General features: G+C 52.5%; 1 protein-coding gene across 1 annotated transcript in view; it reads left to right on the top strand.

Moving 5' to 3' along the window:
* SHANK2 (SH3 and multiple ankyrin repeat domains 2) overlaps window positions 1-23,996 on the top strand; it is a 544,666-nt gene that overhangs the window by 68,677 nt on the left and 451,993 nt on the right. Inside the window, 1 exon segment of the mRNA XM_032638880.1 lies at window positions 15,706-15,924. Coding sequence (XP_032494771.1) covers window positions 15,718-15,924 — 207 coding nt within the window. The 5' untranslated portion in view covers window positions 15,706-15,717.

The raw sequence follows: 23,996 nt of genomic DNA, 5'->3' as shown, positions 1-23,996 counted from the left end.
CTCACCCAGATGTGACCACACCGGCACCTTGATCTGGTTCCAGCAGAACCCCCGTGTGTGTGCTGGGCATCTGTTTTCAGGCAGCTCCTGTGATTTTATGCACAGGGAAGGTCCATAGTCCCAGAGGAAACAGCTGCTCCCCTGTCATTCTTGGGAGTCTCCGAGTTTTTACACCTCAGGTCCGCTGAGAGCTCATTGTGGGGAGCGGTCCACACGCCCCTCCTGGCAGGCCTGTCCTATTATCTGGGGGCTGGAGCAGGAATACACCTGGAGGCCGACACGACAAGCCACGTCCTTCCAGTTTAAAAATTGTAAATCAAGCTAGCAAGCTCTTAGATAAAATATGTTTTCTCCTTCTGCTTTCACAGATCATCCTTCATAATAAATTTAAAAGTGTGTGGATTTACCGTATTATATGACTGAAAGCTGGCAATATACCAATATGAGTGGATTTAATTATTATTTGCACACTTGGGTACTGTGTTGATGCCCAGTGATATTTGGATAAGTAATAAAGATAAACTTCACTCGTTAATTATTATATATTCCATAAAATGTATTTGTCTTGCCTCCTGTTTAGCAAAATTACTATGCATGTTGTTATAATCCAATTTATGTAATCCATAAATTGTTACATAATTTATGTTCCATTGAGAGGGATAATCTAAATACTTAAAAATTTAATATGTTCAAAGTGTACAGAATCTGGGTGGATTATTTAAAATGTGAACTAAAATAAATTTAAACATTAAACTTTTTTTCACAAGGTTTCGAAAACAATAGCTACAAAAATATTTCTAATTATCCATTAGAAGGCAAAATGCTAAAATAAATGCACATAATTTCAAATCGTGATATTTAAAGACGTTCAAATTCAGTTTTCTGAAAATTTAATCTCATTGAACATTTTTATGAACATTAAGTGAGTCACAGTTCTGCCACTCAGACGTCTATGCAGAGAATCTGTATCTCATTCCACATGTTATGTCTAGATTTATGTAGATACACATTTCAGAGTCACATGGATTCTTTAATATTGTCAAGTGTTCCTCAGATGCCACCTGCCACTATTGTGAATGTTGAGTCCCTCTAGGACGGGAATTGGAAAGTAAGTAAGGATACACATGCCTCTAGTAGAACTAAAGGTGCTCCATCACCCTGCACCTGCTGCTTTCATGCTGTCTGGAAAGACGTGCCTTGTTGGCCAGTCTCTTACCTAAGCACCTCCCCTGCTCACATTCTCTGCAAGCTCAGATGTCCTGTCCATCAGTCCGTCCATCTGTGCAGCGCTGGAAGGTGTGGAAGGGTCATCCTCCATTGGAGGTCAGCAGAGAGCGAAGGGGAGATGGTTTCCTGCCAGGGGTCACAGAGATGCTCCGTGAACTTGGCCTGGGCTGGGTCCTGAGAACTGGTAGAGTGGACTGTTAGGTCAGCCAGTGGAAGGCATTCTGGGGGGCTGCTCAAGGACGAGGGGTCTCTGCTCCCAGGAGAAAGCTAGATGACAGCGTAAGAGGCGCTCTCGTTTCTCAACCCTGGCTGAGCATCTGTACCACCTGGGGGGCACCTGAAGGTGAGCGACTCCTGGATCCCAGGACAGCCTGAATCTCAGGTGGGGCTGGGAACCCCCAGGACATGCTGAGTGTAGGGGTTCTGAGGAGGGAGCTCTGTGGGCGGGGTGATCTCACTGTGGGGTTCAACCAGGCTACGCACAGGTGAATCAGAACTGACTTCTGGGCTTGGCGTTTGGACCTCATTCTCCTGCGGGGGGACGTTGTAGGTCCATGGGCTGTTGGACGGATGTGCTGACCTGAGGTGCGTCCCCCGTAGAGACTGCAAGAGTTTCTCGCGCTGGGACGGTAGCTTGGTGGTTTTAAACTCCCGGAGGAGAAAGGTATTTCCTTAAGGTCCTTTCTTGGGAAAACGAGGTGAAAGTTGAAACCATGGTTGCAGAGGAGAGCAGGTTCCCACAGCCGTTGGGATGACAGGAATTAAAGAAAACCCATCCTCAGCTTAAACTCTGTCACTATGGGTGATGGCAGGACCAGGGAGGGTAGCGGCTGCCCCACTCAAGGTGCAGCCAGGGCCGTCCCCAAACAAGTGGCCACAGAGCTTCCTGCAGGGTCAGGGACTTAGCGCCCAGACAGAGCACCCACCTACCCAGGCAGTGCCTGATGCCTGGAAGCAGCACAGAAAGCTGTTGGGAGACCCCATGCTCCATCTGAAAACTTTAAAGCCTTTTTGTAACAGACTCATCTCCGTTTTAAGATCTCAGGGACATTTCATCTCCGCCGGACGTCTCAAGTCTGTAATCTTGTTTGACGCACCCAGTTCCCAGACTCAAGACCTTGACCTCGCTGCTGGTAACCCACAGTTCAGAAGGGGCGTCAGCCAACATGTCAGCCAGCCAGACACCGCTGACATCGAAAGGCGGGGGTGGGTAATATCGAAAGGGCACAAGCCCCTCGCCCTCACCACCGTGACCTGGATTCTGAGACCTCGCATGCCCTTGGGGGTATTTTCTCCGGGCTGTGTCACCTCCCAGGGGTGCCCCAGGGTGCAGCTGCGGTCCCGCGGGTGCCCAGCAAGAGGAGGGAAGGGGGAGGCGCCCAGGCCGGGACCCCACATCCTCACCTCTCACCCGCGTCACAGCCTGGTGGCCAGGACTCACCAGGGGAGCCCACAGCAACTGCGGGAGCCTGAGGGATGCAGGGCACCCCAGTATCCGGAGAGCAGCAGCCACCCGGGCCACAGGGGCGTATTTTGATGTTACCTTTTGTTTTCGATCCTGAGACAGGTTCATCAGAACTGGGTGAACTAGATGGGATTAGAGATCTTTGTCCTTTGCAGGCCTCTCTGGTCCAAGAGAAACTGTCCGGGAGGCTGGCCTGAGGCAGAAATGGTCTAGGAGTTAAATAGTACATTGCTTATCTGAGCGGGAGACAGAGCCGGTACACGGGAGCCCTCTGTACTGTCAGCTCCATTTTCTCTCAACCTAAGAGCGCTGCGAGCATGAAAATCTGTCACCTAAAAATATTATACATGTTTTAATAAATATCGATTATATATATTTTATATGTTTATGTAGGTCAATAATATTTTCATAATATATTTAATATATTTTAAATATATATTTCTTTTAATATTTAATAATGCTATTTATAAATAACATACTTATATAACATACCTTTATGTAGATTATATTTAGTGCGTTTTGTACACTTTAAGAGTGTACATTATATAGGTTTAGCATCCTGCCCTCTGTCCTTCAGCTTTCCTGCTGAAGAAGGGTGTGCTTGGTGCCCCAGGACGGAAGTGATAAGACCATTACAGGCAGATCCTACGTCTTAGTCCTTTAATTTTTTAAAGATTTTATTTTTAATTAGAAACATGAACATAGAAAGGTAGAAAAACGTAATAACCATTCTATACCCACCATCAGAATGAAACATTCTAAGATTGTGCCATATTTTCTTCCATTTTATTTCACTTACTTTTTAAAGAAAAATTTTGAGATAACTCACACTTGGCTCCCATGGGTTTTTCCTGAGTGTGAACTGCTGTTTTGATTTTCGGTTATATATGTATATATATCGATAGGGCCATGGCCAACTATATAATTAGTTTATATATGAAAACTTTATATCAGTGGGGTCTGTTCTGCGATGAGTTGATTTCCCCCTTCACTGTTTCGTGTCAATACATGTCACCTGAATCGGTTTGTCCCGGCTGCTCTGTGATTACTCCTGATGTGGACAGAGCGTCCTCACTTTGTTTCCTGGTGGCATGGGCGCTGTTGCCCATCAGTTCCCTGGTAACTCACCAAGCGTCCCCGAGGGCGGGCGACACTCCTTTCTCGGCCCCGGGGGACGCACAGCCAGATGCAGAGATCACCCTCAGGAAGTGTGTGGTCCGTTCAAGAATGGGGATGCACGCACGGTGTGCAAAGAAGGGAAGGATGGTGTATGTCATTCATGAGCAAGTGAGGGGTGTCGGGGAATAAATGCTGGGGCCGGGGGCATGGCTGGTGAGTGCAGGGGAAGCGGGCACAGCCTTGCCTCTGTAAACAAGGGGTTCACGCAAGTTCGTGGTGATTTGTTAACAGTGGGCACGAGAGGCTCATACACCTGCGTGTTAGGGTTTTGACCCAACCGCAGGCAGACTTCTCACAGTCACGAACGAGCGTTGGAAGTGTGCGAACTCCAAAGAGCAGGGGCATCTTTCCTGCAAGGAGTGGCCGTTCCAGGGTCTGGGGACCTCAGTGCCACCCACTGTGTCAGTGAGGTTGAGGACGCTGCCCTGCAGGTGCCGAGGCTGTGAAGACACTGCTTCCTGCATGTAAAACAGCAAACTCCTTGAAGAAGTCTGCCTGGGGATTTCGCTTTCAATTTTGGAGAAACTGGTCTCTACTGGAAGCAGACATTCTGGGGACACACATATGCCAGAGGCCCAGGGGCTCAGAGATGAAGGTGTGTGGTGGGCCGTGCCTTTCAGACCCGTGCAGGGGCCGACCTGGCTGGGCGGGTCCCTTCCTCGGGCCCCTGTGGGTGAAGCTGTGGGGTTGAGTGGTCTGGGCTGCCCAAGCCTGTTTGCCCGTAGGCTCTGTAATATTTTGCACTTGACTCTGAAGAAGGTGAGTGTCTCAGCTTGGGCCACCATCACAAAGTACTGGGGGCTACACGACGGGCTGTACTTACCCCAGAGCTGGAGGCTGGATGCCCAGCGTCAAGGTGCCGGCTGATATGGTTCCTGGTGAGGGCTCGCTTCCTGCCTGCAGGCGGCCGCCTTCTCCTTGTGGCCTCACGTGGCAGAGAGAGAGGGGCACGCAACGGGTGGGGGACTCAGGTATCTCTTCCTCTTCTTAGGACACCAGCCCTATCTGATTAGGGCTCAGCCCTTATGACCTCATTTCACCTTAAGTACCTCCCTACGGGCCTCTCTCCAAATACAGTAACATTGGGGGTTAGGGCTTCAGCATATGAAGTTCAGGGACACACTACAGTCCGTAGCAGTGAGGCTTTAGGGGCTGCATTCGGGGCGCGATGGCAGAGCCTCCCAGGGCCCCTCCCCACGGGGCCTGCACTTCGCTGCGTCCCGTGTCGTGGTTTTCCTCTGTCGCTCAGCCCTTCCGACGCCCTCGCCCACGTGCATCTGAGTCCCGTGCTTTGTGCTCTTTGGGATGACACGAGTCCTTCCGAAGTTGCAGAGCTTTCCGGTGCCTGTTCTCAGTGTCTAATGGAGGTTTTAGCTTCCACGTCACTGAGTTTGTCAGTCTCTCCCTTTAGGCCTTGTATTTGGTGCATTCTTGAAAGAAAGGCTTTTCCCCTCTGATTTATTCGGCAAATAATCATTTCACGTGTTTGTGGTAGGTTGAGTCACGGCCCCCATAGATATCCAGGCTGTAATCCCTGGACTCCACGAATGGGACCTTATATGGCAAAGGGGGCTTTGTGGATGTGATAAAGGTCAGGATCTTGGGATGGGGAGGTTGTTCTGGACGATTTGGGGTGGCCCTGAATGTAATCTCGGGGTCCCCATTAGAGGGAGGCAGAGGGGGTCTGACACAGATGCACTGGAGGGAGAAGGCGGGCTGACTGTCTGGGGGAGTAGAGGTCACCCTAGAACCTGAGGAGGGCAAGGAAACGGAGTCTTTCCTGGAATCTCTAGAAGGAATCAGCCCTGACCACACCTTGGCATTAGCCCAGTGTGGCTCATTTAGGATTTCTGCCTCCAAAGCTGAGAAAGAATACCTTTCTGTTGTTTTATCCCAGTAAGTCTGTGCTCATCTGTTACAGCAGTGCTAAAACAGCGTCTCTGGAGCATCCCAAACTCCTTGAATAAGAGATCTTCTATTACGGTGTCATTTCGTATTTTTTTCTTCTAGACGTTTATAGGTTTGCTTTTTCACAGTCAAGTCTTGAGCGCGTGTGGCATTGGTTTGCGTGTAGGGAGTGGGGTGGGCTCTGCTTCTTACACTTTCTACGTGAATACCCCACGATGTCCGCATCACGTATGTACTGGTTCTTTTCCCTCCGACGCACTGACACACGTTGGATACCCGCATTTACAAGGCCTGTTCCGAGCTCTCTGTTTTTCCACTGATCTCCGTGTCTGTCTTTGTAGCAAGGTCATCCTGACCTCACATTATAACTGCTTAGGAAGCCTTGGCAAACGATCGAGTGATTCCCCTCTTGGTTTCCAAAGTTGTCCTGGTTATTTTGGGCTCTTTCCCCTTGTCCACACACTTTACAATCAGAATGTTGAGTTCTGTGAACAGTGCTACCAGGTTTTCTGTTGGAAGTTACAGCACATCTGTATACTGTGGAGGACCTTTGTCTTTAAGATATGAAACCCTGTGATGATGGTGGATCTCTCCATCCATCTGGGTCTTCCTTCATTTCTTTCTGTGTTTGTTCTAAATGGTGTCCTACTAATTTTCTCCATAAAGGTCTAGCACAGGTTGCTTTAGATATTTTTTCTTAGATATTTTTGGCTATCGTTGGGAGTACGATAGTATTTTTTTTAATTAAATTAAATTTAATTTATTTTTGGCTGCGTTGGGTCTTCGTTGCCGTGCGTGGGCTTTCTCCAGTTGCGGCGAGCGGGGGCTACTCTCCATTGTGGTGTGCGGGCTTTTCATTGCGGTGGCTTCTCTTGTTGCAGAGCATGGGCTCTAGGCACGTGGGCTTCAGTAATTGTGGCACACGGGCTCAGTAGTTGTGGCTCACGGGCTCAGTCGCTCCATGGCGTGTGAGATCTTCCCGGACCAGAGCTTGAACCTGTGTCCCCGGCCTTAGCAGGTGGATTCCCAACCACTGCGCCACCAGGAAAGCCCCCATAGTATTTTTTTTTAATGTTTTTTAATTGTCTATTGCAAATGTAACAGAATTCAGTTAACTTTTGTGTATTAATTTCTTATCTGATATTTGCTGCACTTTTTCACTGGTTTAAATAATTTATTGCTAGATCCTCTTGGCTTTTCCACACAGAGAAGCATTATATCTGAAAAGTAATTATTTTCCCCCATCCTTTTAATCCTGAAACAATGTATTCACTTATCTGTTGGCTTGTTTATCGATTATACTGATGTTTGCTACAGGACTGGGGGAGATGCACTGTTCCAGTTAAGGAAATGCTCTTTTCGTTTTCGTGTTCTAAGAGTTTGGGTCCTGACTGAGGGTGTTTCATTTCCTAGTCCCCCGACATCCACCTTGGGGCTGTCAGGGTCTGGGCCTCTGATCCCTTCGGACACGAGGACTGTTGAACACAGCTTGGGTTTGAGAGGCGCCGGGAGAGACCGCCTCCCAGGAGAGGGAGGGACTTCTTGGCTCTCATTTTTCTTTGGGTGAGTTGATTCTTGGTTTCTGCAACAATGTTAGACAAGTGAGCCACTCGTGTTGTGAAGAGGTTAGGAGCTGGGTGCGCACTGGTTGGGCAGAATCTCTTAATTTGTGCTGGAAGAAAACGGAAATGTGGGCCTGTGATAAAAGCAGGACTTCTTTAGAATTGTGTGGCCCCGTTTACCTTAGAGGCTCAGACGGGAGCCCCCTGTGACCCTATGGGAAACCCAGCCTGGCTCTCTCCAGGACCGGGGGAGGCAGAGACCAAGGCCGTCTTGAGTCCGGACAAGGAAGCGGTGGGGACCACACACCTGTTGCCTGGAGAGCACACAGTCCCGAGGGAACTGGGCAGCACGGAAGGGAACTGGGTTCAGCTCGTGAATGCTCCAAATCCCAGCATTTCTGTTAATCTACCCAGACCCCTTCTCAATACTCCCGTGTCCACGTAGAACACACCACGAAGGCGTGTGACCCTTCCTCTCATAGTCAGCGATCTTCGATGGAGACATCATTTTATTTCAGGCAGCTCCTTTTCTGATTCGGGGAAAATGATTTTGGCTGAAGGAGAAGGTATTGAGTAGCTGTAAGCCTGGAGCCCTTTTCTTCTGAGTAGAGAAATATTTCAGATTTCCTGCCGTGCGTGTCTTTACGCAGTAAGGACCTAGGGCGGCTGTGCTTGGCAGGGAGCTGGCCTGTGGGGGACGTGCACTGGAGGCGCGTGACACGGCTGCTGCGGGAGATGACATTTGTCCTCTCCAGGGGAAAGCGTTTCGGGGGCAGGTGCTTTTGGGAAATGCAGCATCTGCCACTCTCTGAGACGACCGCTCTGATCAATTCTGCGGTAAAGCTATTGGTGCACTTTTGTTTAATCTAGTTATGTTTCCCAAACTTCTTTGACCAGGGGTGGATTGGAGCGTATGTGATGGAATGGTTCTCAGAACACTAGCTGGGAATCATTGGAGGTTAACAGGGCGGTATGGACAACGGGTATTCCCGGGAGAGAGCGAGGAGAGGGGAGGAGAGTCTGTATAGTTTTGGGAGTCGGGTCTGACCTGGGCTGGGGTGAGCCAGGCTTGAAGGAAAGACTCGGGGAGCTCGGGAGAGGGTCCCAGGGGGAAATGATGGTACCGACAAGCCATGGGAAGAGAGGACAGACCTCGTCCTCTGAGTTCCTCTGAAGGTGCAAGATGGGATGGAAATGGAGAGTTTATTTTAGACAGGGGCTGTGGAGATGCCAAGAAAACCTGGCTAAATGGCGTGTTCTGGTCATCAATGTGGTTCATGCACCCATTTACGGAGAAGGTCAGGAGGGTCTCACCCCTGTGTGAGTTTCCTGGGGCCGCCATGGCCAAGTCCCACAGCCTGGGGGGCTCACACACAGACATTCACTGTCCCCAGTCCTGGAGGCTGGAATCCAAGATCCAGGTGTGCACAGGGCTGGGTCCTCTTGAGGCCCCTCTCCTCCGCATGTAGATTGTCTCTCTGTGTGTGTCTGTGTCCTGACCTCCTCTTCTTATAAGGACACCAGTCCTGTGGGATTAGGGCCCCACCCTAGTGACCTCATTTCACCATAATCACCTCCTGAAAGACCCCAACTCCAAATACAGCCACATTCTGGGGTGCTGGGGGTCAGGACTCCAACATGTGAATTTGATGGGGAGACACGGGGGCTAACGCCACGCTGGTGGCCGGGGTCTGCATTTACACCACCCACCGGCCCTGCGGCGTGGTAGAGGATGTGGCCCTAACAGATGGGGTGGCTGCCATGTGGCGCCAGGTGGGCTGCAGCTGCGGTCACTCTGCTGGGGGTAGTTGAGGGGGGCGGCTTCCAGGCAGGGGTTCTTGGAAGAGGGAGGTGGTGCTTGACCTGAATCCTGGTGTCTCCCCGTACTCTGAGGTGTGGTCTGAACCCTAGACCACCCCTACCAGGTTCTGATTCAGTTACTGGGGGGCTGGTGTTGCAGCAACTTCCAGGGCAGCCCATGCCCCTGCCCAGTGCCCCAGGGCCTCCCGGCCCCTTCTCAGTGGATGTGTTGTATGGGTGCGGGGAAAAGTAACACGGATTAAATGAACACAGAGACACAGGGCATGCTTTTTCCTCACCTTCCCAGGCTGCTCTCATGCTCCACCTGGCCCACTCCTCCCCGAAACCCACCTGCTTCCACCACCCTCACTCGCTCTCAGCCTGCATTGACCATCATCTGTTAGCAACTTTCAAACAGTGCGATAGAACCCGGGCTTCTCCCGAATCCGGTTCCAGACCTGCCAGTTCTGCTGGAGGCTGCTGCCAACCTTTGGCTGTGACCTTGACCCGAGTTCCCGTGTCTGTACAGAGTGTCAGTGCAGCTCCTCAGGGAAGGGGTGGTCTCACTGCTTTGATGATAAGATAGTTATATACATTCGAACGTGCAAAATAAATGAATAGTCACAAAATCTTGCTTCCAGTGTGTTAAATGTGTCGGGTGTCTTTGAGATTCCAGTTGAATAAAAACCTCTTTTTTGCAAGAAAATCATACACACACACACACACACACACACACACACACACACACGAAATAAACCAGAGCTGTGGACTCTCTCCATTTTTAAGGTGATCTTCATATAGATGATTCTTGCAACTTTGACCTTGATAAAGTCAGCCTCGGCCATGGGTTTTTTGGTTTGTTTTTACTACCAAAAACAAACTGACTTCTGTCCCAGGTCAGGTTTCATATTTTCTCTGTGTCTGGAAGGAACCAAGAGGAAAACCTAGCTGCCTGTTCCTCACAGGTGTTAGGGGACTCATGAGACAGTTTAAGATTTTATGTTTTCTTGGAACGATTGCGTGCTTCCCTGGAACACTTCGGCATCAGGATATGGAGTCTTTGTTAAAATTGCTTTTACCACCGTTATTTTCTTTTTCCCTTATTAATAGGTACCCAGCGGGGCCAATGAAACAAACACGTTCTAAGAGACATTGAACTTTATCGACTTGAGTTTGTAGAGTTTGGTATTTTCCCCAAGAGGTTAGTTATACTAGAAACGTCTGCCCGTGGGTGGTGAGTAACCTTCCCTCCCGTGTCCTGGCGCTGACTTTTCCTGGGGCGGGTGGTATCCAGACTGAGTTTTGGTCTTTCGGTGCCTCTCCTCGGAACCTCCCCCGCTCCCTCATGATGATAGGGTTAGAGAAGCCTGTGTGAATTTCAGATGGATGATGTTTTAGCATGCGTGGGCCCCATGCGCTATTTAGGGAGTACTTAGGATAAAGCATATCCATTGTTTATCCAAAATGTAAATGGCCCCCGGTGCCCTCTGTGTCACCTGCGATCCCACCCACAGTTAATAATTAAGTGTTTTCCCAGGTGTTTGCTTTTCCCATGGATCAGGTGATCCCATTACCCAAGCCCGTTATTAAGGTCAAGACCTTCTTGCTGGGGCTTTTGGCCTGAACTCCTAGGACATCCCGGAAGGAAGCAGGTACCGGTGCTGCCTTTTCCCTTTCAGACCCGTCCAGTGGGTGTTGGTGGCAGACACGTCCCTGTGTGACAATCACCCCTAAGCCGATGTGAGGGCCACGGTGGGGCCCTCGTGGCCAAATGATGTCTGTGGCCGGTGGGGAAGCTGGGGACGCAGGACCCCTTCCCCTTGGTGTTGTCAGTTCTGTTCCCAGAGTCGATTTGATTGTAGCCTGGCACAAACATCCTCAAACCACCACCATCACCGCTTTCGCTTTTCTGGAAAGAAGACCCTGGGGTCAGGCACACTTTACTCTTTAGGCCTGCGTGTCCACGATGGGTCACCAGCATGGGGTCTGCAGCTGCAACGTCACCCTGGAAAAACAACGAATTTCCAACATTTGTACATTCCAAGCTTTTGCCTCTCATCTGACCTGTCTCAAAACCACCTGCGGATCTGGAAATGTGGGCTGTTCACAGTCCTGCCCAGCAGCAGTGGCTGGAGTTTAAAGGCGGCTGACGCCTGCAGACCCAGCATGGGGCTGAGCTCTGAGCTTCCGCCAGAACGTGGCACCTCCCCGAGGCCTGCTGCCCCCGACTCCTGCCCAGGGTTCAGCGAGTGTCCCCTGTGCTCCAGATGGTGGAGGGACAGTGAGGATGGATGGAAATGCTGCATTAGCAAGAGGGCGAGACGGGAAGCACGTCCGAGGGCTTTAGAGAAAATGGACATGGTGGAAGTGAATGATTGGGGCACAATTATATTTTAAAAATTTCAAGCCATGGTAGCTGTTTCTGGAAGCCGGACCTGGAATGCACTTGAGGGAGGCACACCAGGGCCTGGCAGGCATGGGTGGGGGCTGTGTCTGCTCTGACCTGGCTCTCCATGCGCCCGATTCTCGAAAGCTGGCACTGAGGCCCACACTGCCGGAAGCCGATGAGCTTTCTGGGGTCCCAGCTCATCCTGCATGGGAACGCTGCCCCAGAGACCCTCACCCTAACCCCAGCTACAACCCTAATCCTACCCCAACCCTAAACCCTACCCCAACCCTAACCCCTACCCCAACCCTAACCCCTACCCCAACCCTAAACCCTACCCCAGCCCTAACCCCTACCCCAACCCTAGCCCTACCCCAACCCTAACCCCTACCCCAACCCTAAACCCTACCCCAGCCCTAACCCCTACCCCAACCCTAGCCCTACCCTAACCCTAAACCCTACCCCAACCCTAAACCCTACCCCAACCCTAACACCTACCCCAACCCTAACCCTAGCCCAACCCTAACCCTACCCCAACCCTAACCCTACCCCAACCCTAACTCCTACCCCAACCCTAACACCTACCCCAACCCTAACCCCTACCCCAACCCTAACACCTACCACAACCCTAACCCTAGCCCAACCCTAACCCTACCCCAGCCCTAACCCCTACCCCAGCCCTAACCCTACCCCAACACTAAACCCTACCCCACCAGCAGATGCCCCTGCCCCTGCCCGTACCTGGCCTCCCAAGGACCTGACCGTGGTCCCTCCTCATTTGGTACGGATCCCCACCTGTGATGTGATGTCCCGTCCCATTATCCCTCTGCCTGTTTTCTGCTGGTCCCTGCTGGGTTCTGAAGCAGCACAGACACGGGGTCAGGAGGGGAAGAAGCAGCTCTTACTGGGGCAGAAGCTACTCTGCACTAACTTCCACCCATCAGGACAGAAAGAAGCCACCGAAGCCCGGAGAGACCAGACCCGACGCCCGCGCCCGTCCCATCCACCACTGACATGGCCCCTCACCCCCCAGGAGGAGGCGGGGCTCATCCCTCTGTGTCTCTCTGTGCTGATGCCTAGTGATTCACAGTTACAGGCACGGACTCGGCTCCAGGCGACCCGGAGCTCTCACTCATTGCATTCAGCTGGGGGGCGTCTAAAGATAATGTGATATTGGGGCCTCACCCAGACCAATTGAATCAGACCTTCTGGCACCACTGGTTTTGTTTTTGTTTTTTGTTTTGTTTGTTTTGTTTTTGCGGTATGCGGGCCTCTCACTGCTGTGGCCTCTCCCGCTGCGGAGCACAGGCTCCAGACGCGCAGGCCCAGCGGCCATGGCTCACGGGCCCAGCCGCGCCGCGGCATGTGGGATCCTCCCGGACCGGGGCACGAACCCGTGTCCCCTGCATCGGCAGGCAGACTCTCAACAACTGCGCCACCAGGGAAGCCCTTGTTTTTGTTTTTAAAGATCCCAGGTAACTTTCCTGTGCAGGCAGGATGAAGAACCCCTGTTCTAGAGGATACGCTTCATAGAAACCTGGAACCCTAGTTGGAAATAATTATTATACCCAACTGTATAATACACAATTTACATTTATATTACGTTATAATACATCATGATAATTACATACATATAATTATATGTAATATAATAATATACAATTATGTCTATATTATAATTGTAACTGTATTATATATTATATAGTGTCTATGTAGCATGTAATTATGCCAGGCACTTACTTTTTTCCTGTATAAATGGTGAACGAGCGAATGCAGGAGTGAACGTGTTAGTAGAAGTTGCAGCCAGGCTGTCTGGGACCTTCCTAAGGTAGAACTGGGAGTATCCAGACCCTGCCCTTGGCCACAGCCCTCTCCGCCCTCTCCACATTTTGCACTTGTATGGTTGGGAAAACATGAAGCTGAAATGACAAAGTCGTTTGGCAGTGAACACAGGAATTCCCAGGTGCCCTGAAACGTTAATGCAGAACGACACGGGTGAATTCTGGAAATTTTAATTTAAGAAGTCAAATCTCCCTGGGTGATTTGGATGATCTGCTGTTTGAGATGTTTAGCTGGGGACCCCTCACGGGTGGTTTGAAGGCAGAAGACAGAGGAGAAGGCCAGCCTGGGGGATTGGGCGGGTCGGTCGTCAGGTGCACAGATTCACGGCCCGTGGGCCAGGGAGAGAGCCGGGCAGGAGGGACATCTGGCAGCATGGAGCCTCTTGGTTCCGGGAGGACCTGGGGTGGAGGGCGGGCTGGCCAGGGAGGTCACCGCAGCTGGCTCCTGCCCCGAGCGCTGTGTGGCCACCCCCAGCAACGCCAGATTCTCCCGAGGGTCACAGTGAGCCAGAAATCTGTGTTTTCATGTGAAGCGTCTGGGTTAGGACACATTCTAAACCCTCTGCAGGCCAAACAGAAGAGCATCTGGGGGCCACACTATCCCAGCCCCTTGCCCAAGGATGGTCCAGATCCTCGTGGCTGGAAGGGAGCCCCTGACCTAGTCACGGTCTTGCCTTTTGAGGGTGCGTTTCTAAAGTGGCTCCCGCACTTTGCCGGGCTTTGTGTGTTTGGTCAGTTGCTGCAAATGTCCAGGGACCTGGTGGACAAGCAGAGAAACACTTCCCGGGGTGTTTACTGTCCTTCAATGAACTCTGGAAATAGACGGTGGGCATCAGCCTTCCCAGACTGGACACCGAGTTGGCAGTGGCCGAGCTTTGTCCTACCTGGGACTTTTCTGAGGCTCCCCGCAAAATGAAACAGTGCAGGGGCCATGCACCCCAGCACCTGAGGCAGACGGGCAGGTGACCGTGTTCCTCCCTCCCCCCCTCCCCCCTCCCTCCTGCTTGTCTCCCTCCTTCCTCCCTCCCCCATCCCCTCCTTCTGCTGTGAAATATTTCCAACACAGTGAAAGGAAAGCACAGAGAATAATGTAGCAAACATCTGTGTCCCCAGGTTTGTCGAAGTTTGGCATTCTGTCCTGTTGGCTGGAACCGAACGTTACAAGTGGCGTCACAGGCCCTGTGAACCCCTTTCTGCCCCTCCCGACTTTAGGACTTTGTGTTTCCCATCGGTGCCTCTGCCCCGTCACATCACACTCACAGTCAGTAGACAAGTCTGCATCTTTCCAACCTTTGTGAACAAGGACACCATGTCTGAATGGTCCTACAGACCGATTTCCTTTCTCAGGATTACATTTGGGGTCCTGTGTGTGTAGCTGGGGTTCAAGCCTGATCACAGCTGTGCAGTCCGTGGGAAGAAGAGAGCCTGTGAGCCGGGTCGCCCAGGACACCCTGGTTTTGCAGGCAACAGTCTTGGACATCTTTCCTGTGCACGTGACCTTGGCCTTTGACCTCCTTTACAGAGTCACGCAGAAGTGCACCTGCTGGTTTGGCACGTTCGTTCCCCACCAGCACCCCCGGGGCGCACTGGCTTTTATCCGAACCTTTCTGGACCCCTGCCCATAGAGCTGGGGGTGTGCCAGTGGGCTGCCTGCTCCCCAGTTCTGTCCTGCTAACAGCCGTGGTCCAAGGTGGCAGTTGGCCTCCTGACCTGGGTCCTTCATGGGGAACTTTGAACTTTCATTGCGCTTGATGGTAAGGAAGCTGCCCTCCCAGCCTCCACGGGCTCTTGGGGACCCCCGAGCCTCCCCCGTCAGCCTGCCCACGACTTTGGGTTCTGCTGCTCTCCTGGGCCTGGAGATTATCTCACTTCTGAGCCTGGCCCTGCGCGCCGGGTCTGTTTTTACACAATACCTATCATTGCTGTGTTTGAAGCAGAGGGGGTTATTATAGCGGGAGCTCAGCACCCTTCTGACCTGAAGCCTGCATCTCTTCCCTTCCTGCTGCTCTGTCCTCCAAGAAAAACAAAGGGAGCCTTTTCTCTTACCTCGGAACGTTTCAAAGTGCCCCACTGCCCCTTTGGTTAATCCCCGTAAGCTGTGGTCATGGCCACAGAGAGTTAGGGCTCCTTTTAAATGCTGGGTTTCCAAGCACCGGGACAGACAGGGCTCACGGGGTCCCCACTGGGTCCTGGCGGCCTCCTGGCTCGAGCGCCGGACAACGGGTCACTCTGCCTGTGATCACGTCCACAAACGTGGGAGCCTGCCTCACTCAGACGCCCCCGGGTTCTTTCTTCAATTTCCCCCAAAGTTTATTTTCCTTCTCCCCCTCCGTGTAGACACAAACAGCCATGCCGCGCAGCCCGACGTCCAGCGAGGACGAGATGGCCCAGAGCTTTTCCGAGTCTTCGGAGGAATCAGACTCGGACAGCTCCAAGGAAGAGACCATCTACGACACCATCCGGGCCACAGCGGAGAAGCCGGGCGGCGCCAGGGCGGAGGAGAGCCAGGGCAACACCCTGGTGCTGCGAATCATCATCGAGGACCTGCAGCAGACGGTGAGCCTGCGCCCGGGTCAGCGCCAGGCGTGACCTGAACTCCAGATGCCCCTGGGCCCCTCTGCCCGGCCGGTCCCTGTGGCCCACGCGTTGGGCCCCTGCCCCCTCCCCGCCGAGCCCCCCGCCCCGCCTGCCCCCTCCTGGTGGTCCCGACCACCTCCCCCTCCGTCCTCTTCATGCACTGCCAGCAGCACCTGCTGCCTGCAGGGACGGAGGCCAAGCGTCGGGGGCACAGAGACCAGCCTTGCAGCGGCAACGCGCACAGTGGGCGCCTTGGCAGGCGGGCTGCCAGCACGCAGGAGGGCCCTGCCTCTTCCCCTGCCGCTCTGTGCCCCCCACTTCCTGGGGTGTGCAAGCTGTGTCCGGTGTGCCCTTCCCCGCGCTGCCTGTTGGCCACGTCCTAGCTGTCCCTGGAGGCCCAGGCCCAATGCTGTTTGTAGCATCGCCCGCGAGGAAGACTGTCGTTCTGGGGTGGACGTGCGTGAGGTACCTGGGGGTGCAGAAGAGGGGTCTTCCCAGCCGTGGTTCCATTTCAGCGGGGCCTCGGAAGGTGGAGGAGGGTTTCCCTCGGGCGAGGGCATGGCAGGTGACAGGGACGCACGCGGGAAGCCTGGGGGGGGGGCACCTGGCAGTGGGGTACAGTGTGGCGAGGGACCCATTGGGCTGGGCTGGGCTGGACTTGAACCCCCCGAGGACACTGTCCAGGGTCTGGCTACTGGGTACGGCGTCTGGGCCAATGGGGAGGCTGAGATGGGTCGAGGAACCCAGGAGGGGCTTTCTGGAGGCCGGCAGATGGCAGACCCACAGTCAGGCTGAGTGGGCACCTCTGGCTGGGAATTCTTGTCTCTCGGATGTAGACGGCCTCTGGGGCGCTCTGGAAGGGGAGTCGGGTGTACCACGTCCAGCCTTTGTACTTGAAGGCCCTGATGGGGAAGGGGCCGCGCTTGGGATCAGAGGGACTTGGCCGCGGGGGGTGGGGGGAAAGGCTCACTGCACCACCACCTGGCCATTTGGTGCAGGTACATCACGTGGTCTCTGACCCGGGACCTCATCTCCTGGTGTCCGGGGGTCTAATGAATAGGTTTGGTGCCTCGGGGTTGGGGTCTCTGCTCTCCCAGGAGACCTCTGCTCGTGGTCTCCCCCAGCCCTGCTCTCTGGGGAGGGGCCCTACATGGGCTGAGGGTGCTGTGCTCCTGACACTGGTCATCTAAGAGCGAGGCCAGACGGCCCTACCTTCTAGGGAGAGCTCAGGGCGACCTGAACCCCAGAATGAAGCCAGCAATGTGGCTGTCCCGGCATTCAGCTCTTCCTTTTTTTTTTTTTAAAAGTCTTCCTTGAATTTGTTACAATATTGCTTGTGTTCTATGTTTCGGTTTTTTGGCCCAGAGGCATGTGGGATCCTAGCTCCCTGACCAGGGATCGAACCCACATCCCCCTGCACTGGAAGGTCCCAACCACTGGGACCGCCAGGGAAGTCCCAGCTCTTCTCTCTTCCATGTCATTTAACACCTCTTATAAAAGTTAACAAGATTATTAGAAAAACGTCATCATATGGAAAAGCACAGATGCCGGTGCCAGAAGTTGTTGTCAGTAACATTTAATGAACATTTCAGACGTGTCTCTCCAAAGGGTTACAGGTAACAGGTGGCCGTGTATGGATGGAAATACGTGGGTAAGGCTCAAAGTACACACGCCGTTAATAAGTCAACACCATTATGATGATTTCATTTGACTCTAAAAGGAGAAAAAGTCAGTGAAGGAAATGATGAACTTTAGTTATTTTATTTTATTTCTTTTGCCATAAGGGAGACTGTTTCCAAATGAATCTATAAACTTAAAAGAAACAATTACAAAACACTGGAAGGCTGAAATCTTTATTTGTTGTCATTTTTGATTACAGCTTGTTGCCTCCTTTTTTATTGCTGTAAGGAACTTAGTGTTCTCTCCTTGTATTGTTTGGGGTGGATTAAGCTGATAGCTGTGATAAACAGACCTCCAGATCTCAGGCACTTGACCCATAGATGCTTTATTTCCCGGTCCACTGGGGATGGGCAGGAATGAAGAGGTGGCGGTAGCAGTTCTGATCCATGCAGCCATTCAGGGACTCAGGCTCCTCCAGCCGGGTAGTGGGGACATGGCCTGGCCTCTGGAGTCCTCCCCCGGGTCTCCTGTATCTGCTCAGAGGATGAGGCAGGGAAAAGAGATAACCCATGGACCACGTCTCTCCTCCCACCTTCCCTCACGTCCTCCGCAGGCTGCACCTGACCCCAAGCACCTGACCACAGAGGAGGGTGGGGAATGTAGTTTAGCTCTGAACCTGGGAAGGAAAAGGTCACAGTGTGTGGAGAACAGGCAGCCGTTTGCACGTGCACACGCATGCACACACACGTGTACACACGCGGCCTCTCCTCCCCACCCCCCGACTCTTGTTGGTGTCGAGCTCTCTGCACGTGGCCACTGTCCACCCCATGTAACACGCAACCTGCTGCAGCGCTCAGAGCCCCGGCATCTCTCAGGCCGTCTTCCAGGTTCACTGCTCATTGCTGGGTGGACAGTGGCCTTCTCGTCACAGCTCTTCATTTCATTCCACCTCTTAAGTGGATGGAGTTGACCGTCCAGGGTTTTTTCAGGAAGAGGTCCTGGGGGCAGTGCTTCCGCAGTGAACGGCCCACTGGTCTCATCACTGGCGGTCGGGATGTTCTTTGAAGTCTCCTTGATCCAGGGAGTCCTGGGCCGTCGTCCACAGGTGACACACAGGTGAGGATCCTGCGAGCCTCTGGTTGCATCTTCATCCATGGATCAGTATGCAGCCTTGTTGTAGGTGCGTTTCTGTGTGAAGAATGTTACTTAATACGTAGAGTTGACTCACTATTAACACCGAGCTCACGGTCAGCAGCCTGTAACTCACACCTGGATGCAGCTCAGCTGACATGTGATTTCTCCCCGAGACACGTCACAGCCTTTTCACCCATGGACACCAGACCCCACTTCAGCATTGTGCCCAGGGACCGTTTTAAACAGCAAAATCAGCAACAGAAAGCACAGAAATGCTAAAACGGAGCACTGAATAGACTAGGATAAGGACACTTGTTTACAAGATCACAGCTGACACAGAAGGCAGCAGGTCCTCTGTTCAAACTCAGCTGGGAACGGGCACGTCTGTGCTGTGTCTGTAAGCGGTCACAGAGGTGCCACAAGAATTGATTTGAGGTTCCCAGTAAATTTCAGCAAGTAGGCAAATTCCCCGATACGGAATCTGCAAATAACAAGCATCAACGATGTGCTTGAAATCGTCGGCTTGCGTGCGGTTTTCCTGTGGGATCTTTGAGTCAGTTCCCGCCCCACGTTGCCCCAGATCTGCAGGGATGTTGTTCCATGGTCCGCTTGCCCTGAACTCGCTTTGGACACGCCTTGTCGGGGACTTGGTGTTTTTCTTTACTGGATTCCTAAAGAATCCGTTTTAGTTGCTAGACCAGGAAGTGTTTGGTGCTGGCCGTTCTGTGTTTCCTGGAAAAGCTTCTGATATGCAGGTGCTGCTTGCATTCTGCTTCACAGATTTTTCCTTTTTTCTCCTCCCCTCTGGGGGAAGCGTTCTGTGTTTCAGAGCCAAAATTGCTCTTTTTTTAAAATTGAAGTATAGTTGATTTACAGTGTTGTGTTAGTGTCACGTGTCCAGCAAAGTGATTCAGTTATACCTATGCATATATATCTATTCTTTTTCAAATTCTTGTCCATGATAGGTTATTACGAGATATTGAGCATAGTTCCCTGTGCTATACAGTAGGTTCTTGTTTATCTATTTTATATATAGTGATACGTATCTGTTAATGCCAAACTCCTAATTTATCCCTCCCCCCCTTTCCCCTTTGGTAACCATATGTGTGTTTTCTATGTCTGTGAGTCTCTTCCTGTTTTGTAAATAAGTTCATTTGTGTCATATTTTAGATTCCACATATAAGCAATATATTTGTCTTTCTCTGTCTGACTTACTTCACTTAGTATGACAATCTCTAGGTCCATCCATGTTGCTGCAAATGGCATTATTTCGTTCTCTTTTATGGCTGAGTAGTATTCGTGTGTGTGTGTGTGTGTGTGTGTGTGTGTGTGTGTGTGTGTGTATACCAAATCTTCTTTTTCTTTTTTTTTTTTTTGCGGTACGCAGGCCTCTCACTGTTGTGGCCTCTCCCACTGCGGAGCACAGGCTCTGGACGCGCAGGCTTAGCGGCCATGGCTCACGGGCCCAGCCGCTCCGCGGCATGTGGGATCTTCCCGGACCGGGGCACGAACCCGTGTCCCCTGAATCGGCAGGCGGACTCTCAACCACTGCGCCACCAGGGAAGCCCCGCAAATCTTCTTTATCCATTCATCTGTCAATGGACACTTAGGTTGCTTCCATGTCGTGACTGTTGTAAATAGTGCTGCAATGAACGTCGGGATACATGTATCTTTTTGAATTATGGTTTCTCAGGGTATATGCCCAGGAGTGGGATTGTAGGATCATCTGGTAGCTCTGTTTCCAGTTTTTTCAGGAACCTCCATGCTGTTCTCCAGAGTGGGGACACGGTTGCTCGCATATGGGCTTTTCCTTCTCTGGTTCTGTCCTCTTTTCTCTAATTGCTTTGATCACCTGGCGTTTTCCCTGTTTGTTCTTTCTTTACGGTATCTTCAGGTGCGTCCATTCTGTCCTGTGCCTTCTGATTTGTCACCGTCTTGTTTGGCCTTCCCATTTGTTTTCATAGCCCCGTGCTCGCTGTTTTGGAAGATTATTCTTTTGAGTTATTTGTTTGTAGAGTTGGTTTCACGGCTTCTTATTTTCCTCCTTAGCGTGAAGTACTGAGACCTTTCTTCTTCCTAATCGGGGTATATTTTCATCCAGAATAGATGAACCAGGTGTCTGAGTTTTGCGTGCCGTCCTTCTTCCTCTTCGCCGTTTCTTTCCCCGTGACGTCTCTGTTATTTCTTTACTGTTTCTCCTGACCTGTTCCTGTGGTTCTTCAGTGACTTGCTATTCTTTGTTGTGGTCACGAGAGTGAGTCGGACTTGGGGGTCTGTCTCTTGGCTCTTTTAGACACAAACGCCCAGGTGTGGGGAGTGTTGAGTCTTTTTAGGAGGTCCAGGCTCTTTCTTTGGAGATTCTTCTGGTGCAGGGAGCTGTCCCGTTCTCGTGTATGGACACCCCCAGACCTCGGAGCACCCCCAGTTAGCAAGCAGCCCTTCGGGGGGGTCTCCTTTTGTATCCCCAACCCTTGCCCAGTCAGAGGAGGGAAGAGAGAAGGGCCCCGTGTTCACGTCTGTCCAGGTTTGAGTATATTGACACAAAATGTCTGGAGTTTTGTCCCTGCCAGTACCACTTCCGGGAATGAAGGTTAGGAGTTTTCCCCTGGAGGATTCAGTTTCTCTGGGGTGTACGAGAAGGATGTTTATGGCCTTAGTTGTGCCCATTTTCCACTTTGGGTGCTTTTGGGGGTGGCTTTCATCATTTGGGGTCACTGGGTTGGACCTGGCTTCACCTCTTCTCGGCCCCTGGGTGCTGTACTGCTCATCCAAAGACCCTCCCTGGTGGGGACCTGGGTGACCCCCACCAGCCCGGCATGGACCTGTCCTCACGCTGCAGGGTTTAACCCTTTGAGCCCCTGAATTCTGTTACTGTTTATCGATGCTGGAGGGGTTCGGGGGACTGGAGAAGCACTCGCCTCCGATTTCAGACCCCAGACGCAAATGGGAATGTGGAGGAAGGGGAGATGATGTGTCCCTTCCCCACCTGTCGCCCCAGATGGGTTGCCTGCGTGCCCGGGGCCAGTACTGAAGGTCTCCGAGGCCGGGGCCCGGCCCCCCTGCAGGTGTGAAGTGAGCCTCGCAGGCTGGGCTCACAAACGTCTGTGACCTCGAGGGCTGTCCCTGCTCAAAGCCTGTCTGTCTGAACAGTCCACCCCAGGGGGCACTTATCACAACAGGGAGAGAGGCCGTCTGCCAGCCTGGCTGCTGGGAGGCCCCGAGGGCGGCCAGGCCACGGTGTGGGACGTCAGGGAAGGTTGTCACAGGCCGACTGACAGCGAGTGGCCCGGAAGGTACTCTGTCCTCAGGCCACAGGCTTTGGGGACCTGTCTGGGAGTTGCTGATGGAGAAATACCTGTTCTGCAGGCCCAGAATTACCAAAATTCTTCCCGAAAGGAAGATCCTCCCAGGGGTTTGGTCTCTACTCCCAGGAGCATAACTGTTTCCAGAACCTTCTGAGGACCACCTCTCTTCTCTTCACTTTGTCCAACACAAACAAAGGCCCTGGAGCCTGAGACTAGCAGTCCCTCGGGTATGAGCGCTCAGGACAGTGGCCGTTCTTCCTGCCTGAAGGCCCTTGCCGGGGTGAGTCCTGGAGCTGGGGGCTCGAGACGGGCCTGGACTCCTGCCCAGAGGATTCGCAGAGCTGCCAGGCGGGTTCATCAGCCCAGTGCCCGCTCACGGCTTCTCCAGAAGCTCACGTGGCAGTCCCTCTTCTGCCCCAGGTGGAAGAGGTTCCCTCTGTAACCGAAAGTGGGGTCCAGCCGCTCGCTGCTCTAAAGCCAATAAAGGGGCAAGGTTGGTGGAAAGGAACGTTTGCTTTATTACAGAGGCAATGGGTGGGACACAGGGCAGACGTCTACAGGCCAGCTCCCCTCCCCTGACGATCAGTGGGCAAGAGCTTTTTTTTTTTTTGATGTTGGGGGTAGGAGTTTATTAATTAATTAATTTATTTTTGCTGTGTTGGGTCTTCGTTTCTGTGCAAGGGTTTTCTCTAGTTGCGGCGAGCGGGGGCCACTCTTCATTGCGGTGCGCGGGCCTCTCACTATCGCGGCCTCTCTTGTTGCGGAGCACAGGCTCCAGACGCGCAGGCTCAGTAGTTGTGGCGCACGGGCCTAGTTGCTCCGCGGCACGTGGGATCTTCCCAGACCAGGGCCCGAACCCATGTCCCCTGCATTGGGAGGCAGATTCTCAACCACTGCACCACCAGGGAAGCCCCAAGAGCTTTTATAGATGGAGCAAGAAACAGCACAGTCAGCTCTGACGGTCATCTTGACATTGGTCATGCGGTGGTCTGATCAGCGTCATCTTGACTGTTTTAAAGACAGTTAATGCTCACTTCCAGGATGGGTTTGTTCCCATTTCCTTGAGGCCAGTTCTCCGAATTGTGGTAGCTTATGTCACAGCTACAGTCTGGTCATCATGTAATTAAGTTCTTCCACCTGGTGGCTTTCCGTATCTAAAATAGCTCAAAGGACATGGCTCAGAATATTATCTCTAGCCCTTGAGGAGGAACTAAAGGTCCTTGACTTTGCTTAATGACTGCACTATTATTATTTGGGCTCCTTTGACTGTTTTCCTTTGTTTCTGCATTTTCTCACCTCTCTGATTAAACCTATTGTTTGGCTAAGACGAAAGGCAGGCAGAGGACATGGCGGGCGGGGTGGGGGAAAGGCCATAGGGTCCTGCTCCGTTTCACCTCCCCAGGTGGGGTCTGGACCTGCTTCTCCTGAGTGACTGCTGTTTCTGGATCTCAGTGGGACTGGAGTGTTGAACCGTGGATGGAGAGTCTCGGGCAGTACTGATACTCCTTCCAGGACGCCTCCCCGGGGGCCCCCGCACGCGCCGATGAGCAGAATCCCGGGTGGGTGGGTGGGTGTGCAGGCCACACGGGGATGACAGGTGGGGTGGGCTCTGGAGTGTGGCGGGAGGGCCTTCCTTGTGCTTTGCTGGAGCATCGCAGAGGCACAAGGCGCTTACGGTGGGGTTGAGCTCTGGCAGCCGTCGGTAAACTTGGCCTTTTAAGCAAGATACACGAGGCAAAATCAATAGAAACTATATAGCTCTTGTGTGATTTCTATTTGGGAGCACAGCAAATGGGGAAGTGGGGACAGAGCTGGCACCAGGACCTTCACAGTCCCCTTTCCAAGCCTCCCCGAATGTCACATCACAAGGATGGCGCAGAGGAAAACAGAAGGGGATGGGATCCCCCTGGGTGTGTACGGCATCCGCCCCCCACGCCCGCCTCCACCCAGGGGGTGGCACCGAGTGGCTGCGGGGAAGCTGTCAGTCCACGT

Source organism: Phocoena sinus, chromosome 8, assembly GCF_008692025.1.
Source record: "Phocoena sinus isolate mPhoSin1 chromosome 8, mPhoSin1.pri, whole genome shotgun sequence".
NCBI classification, from domain to species: domain Eukaryota; kingdom Metazoa; phylum Chordata; class Mammalia; order Artiodactyla; family Phocoenidae; genus Phocoena; species Phocoena sinus.
This window is presented reverse-complemented; position numbering and strand designations above follow the sequence as displayed.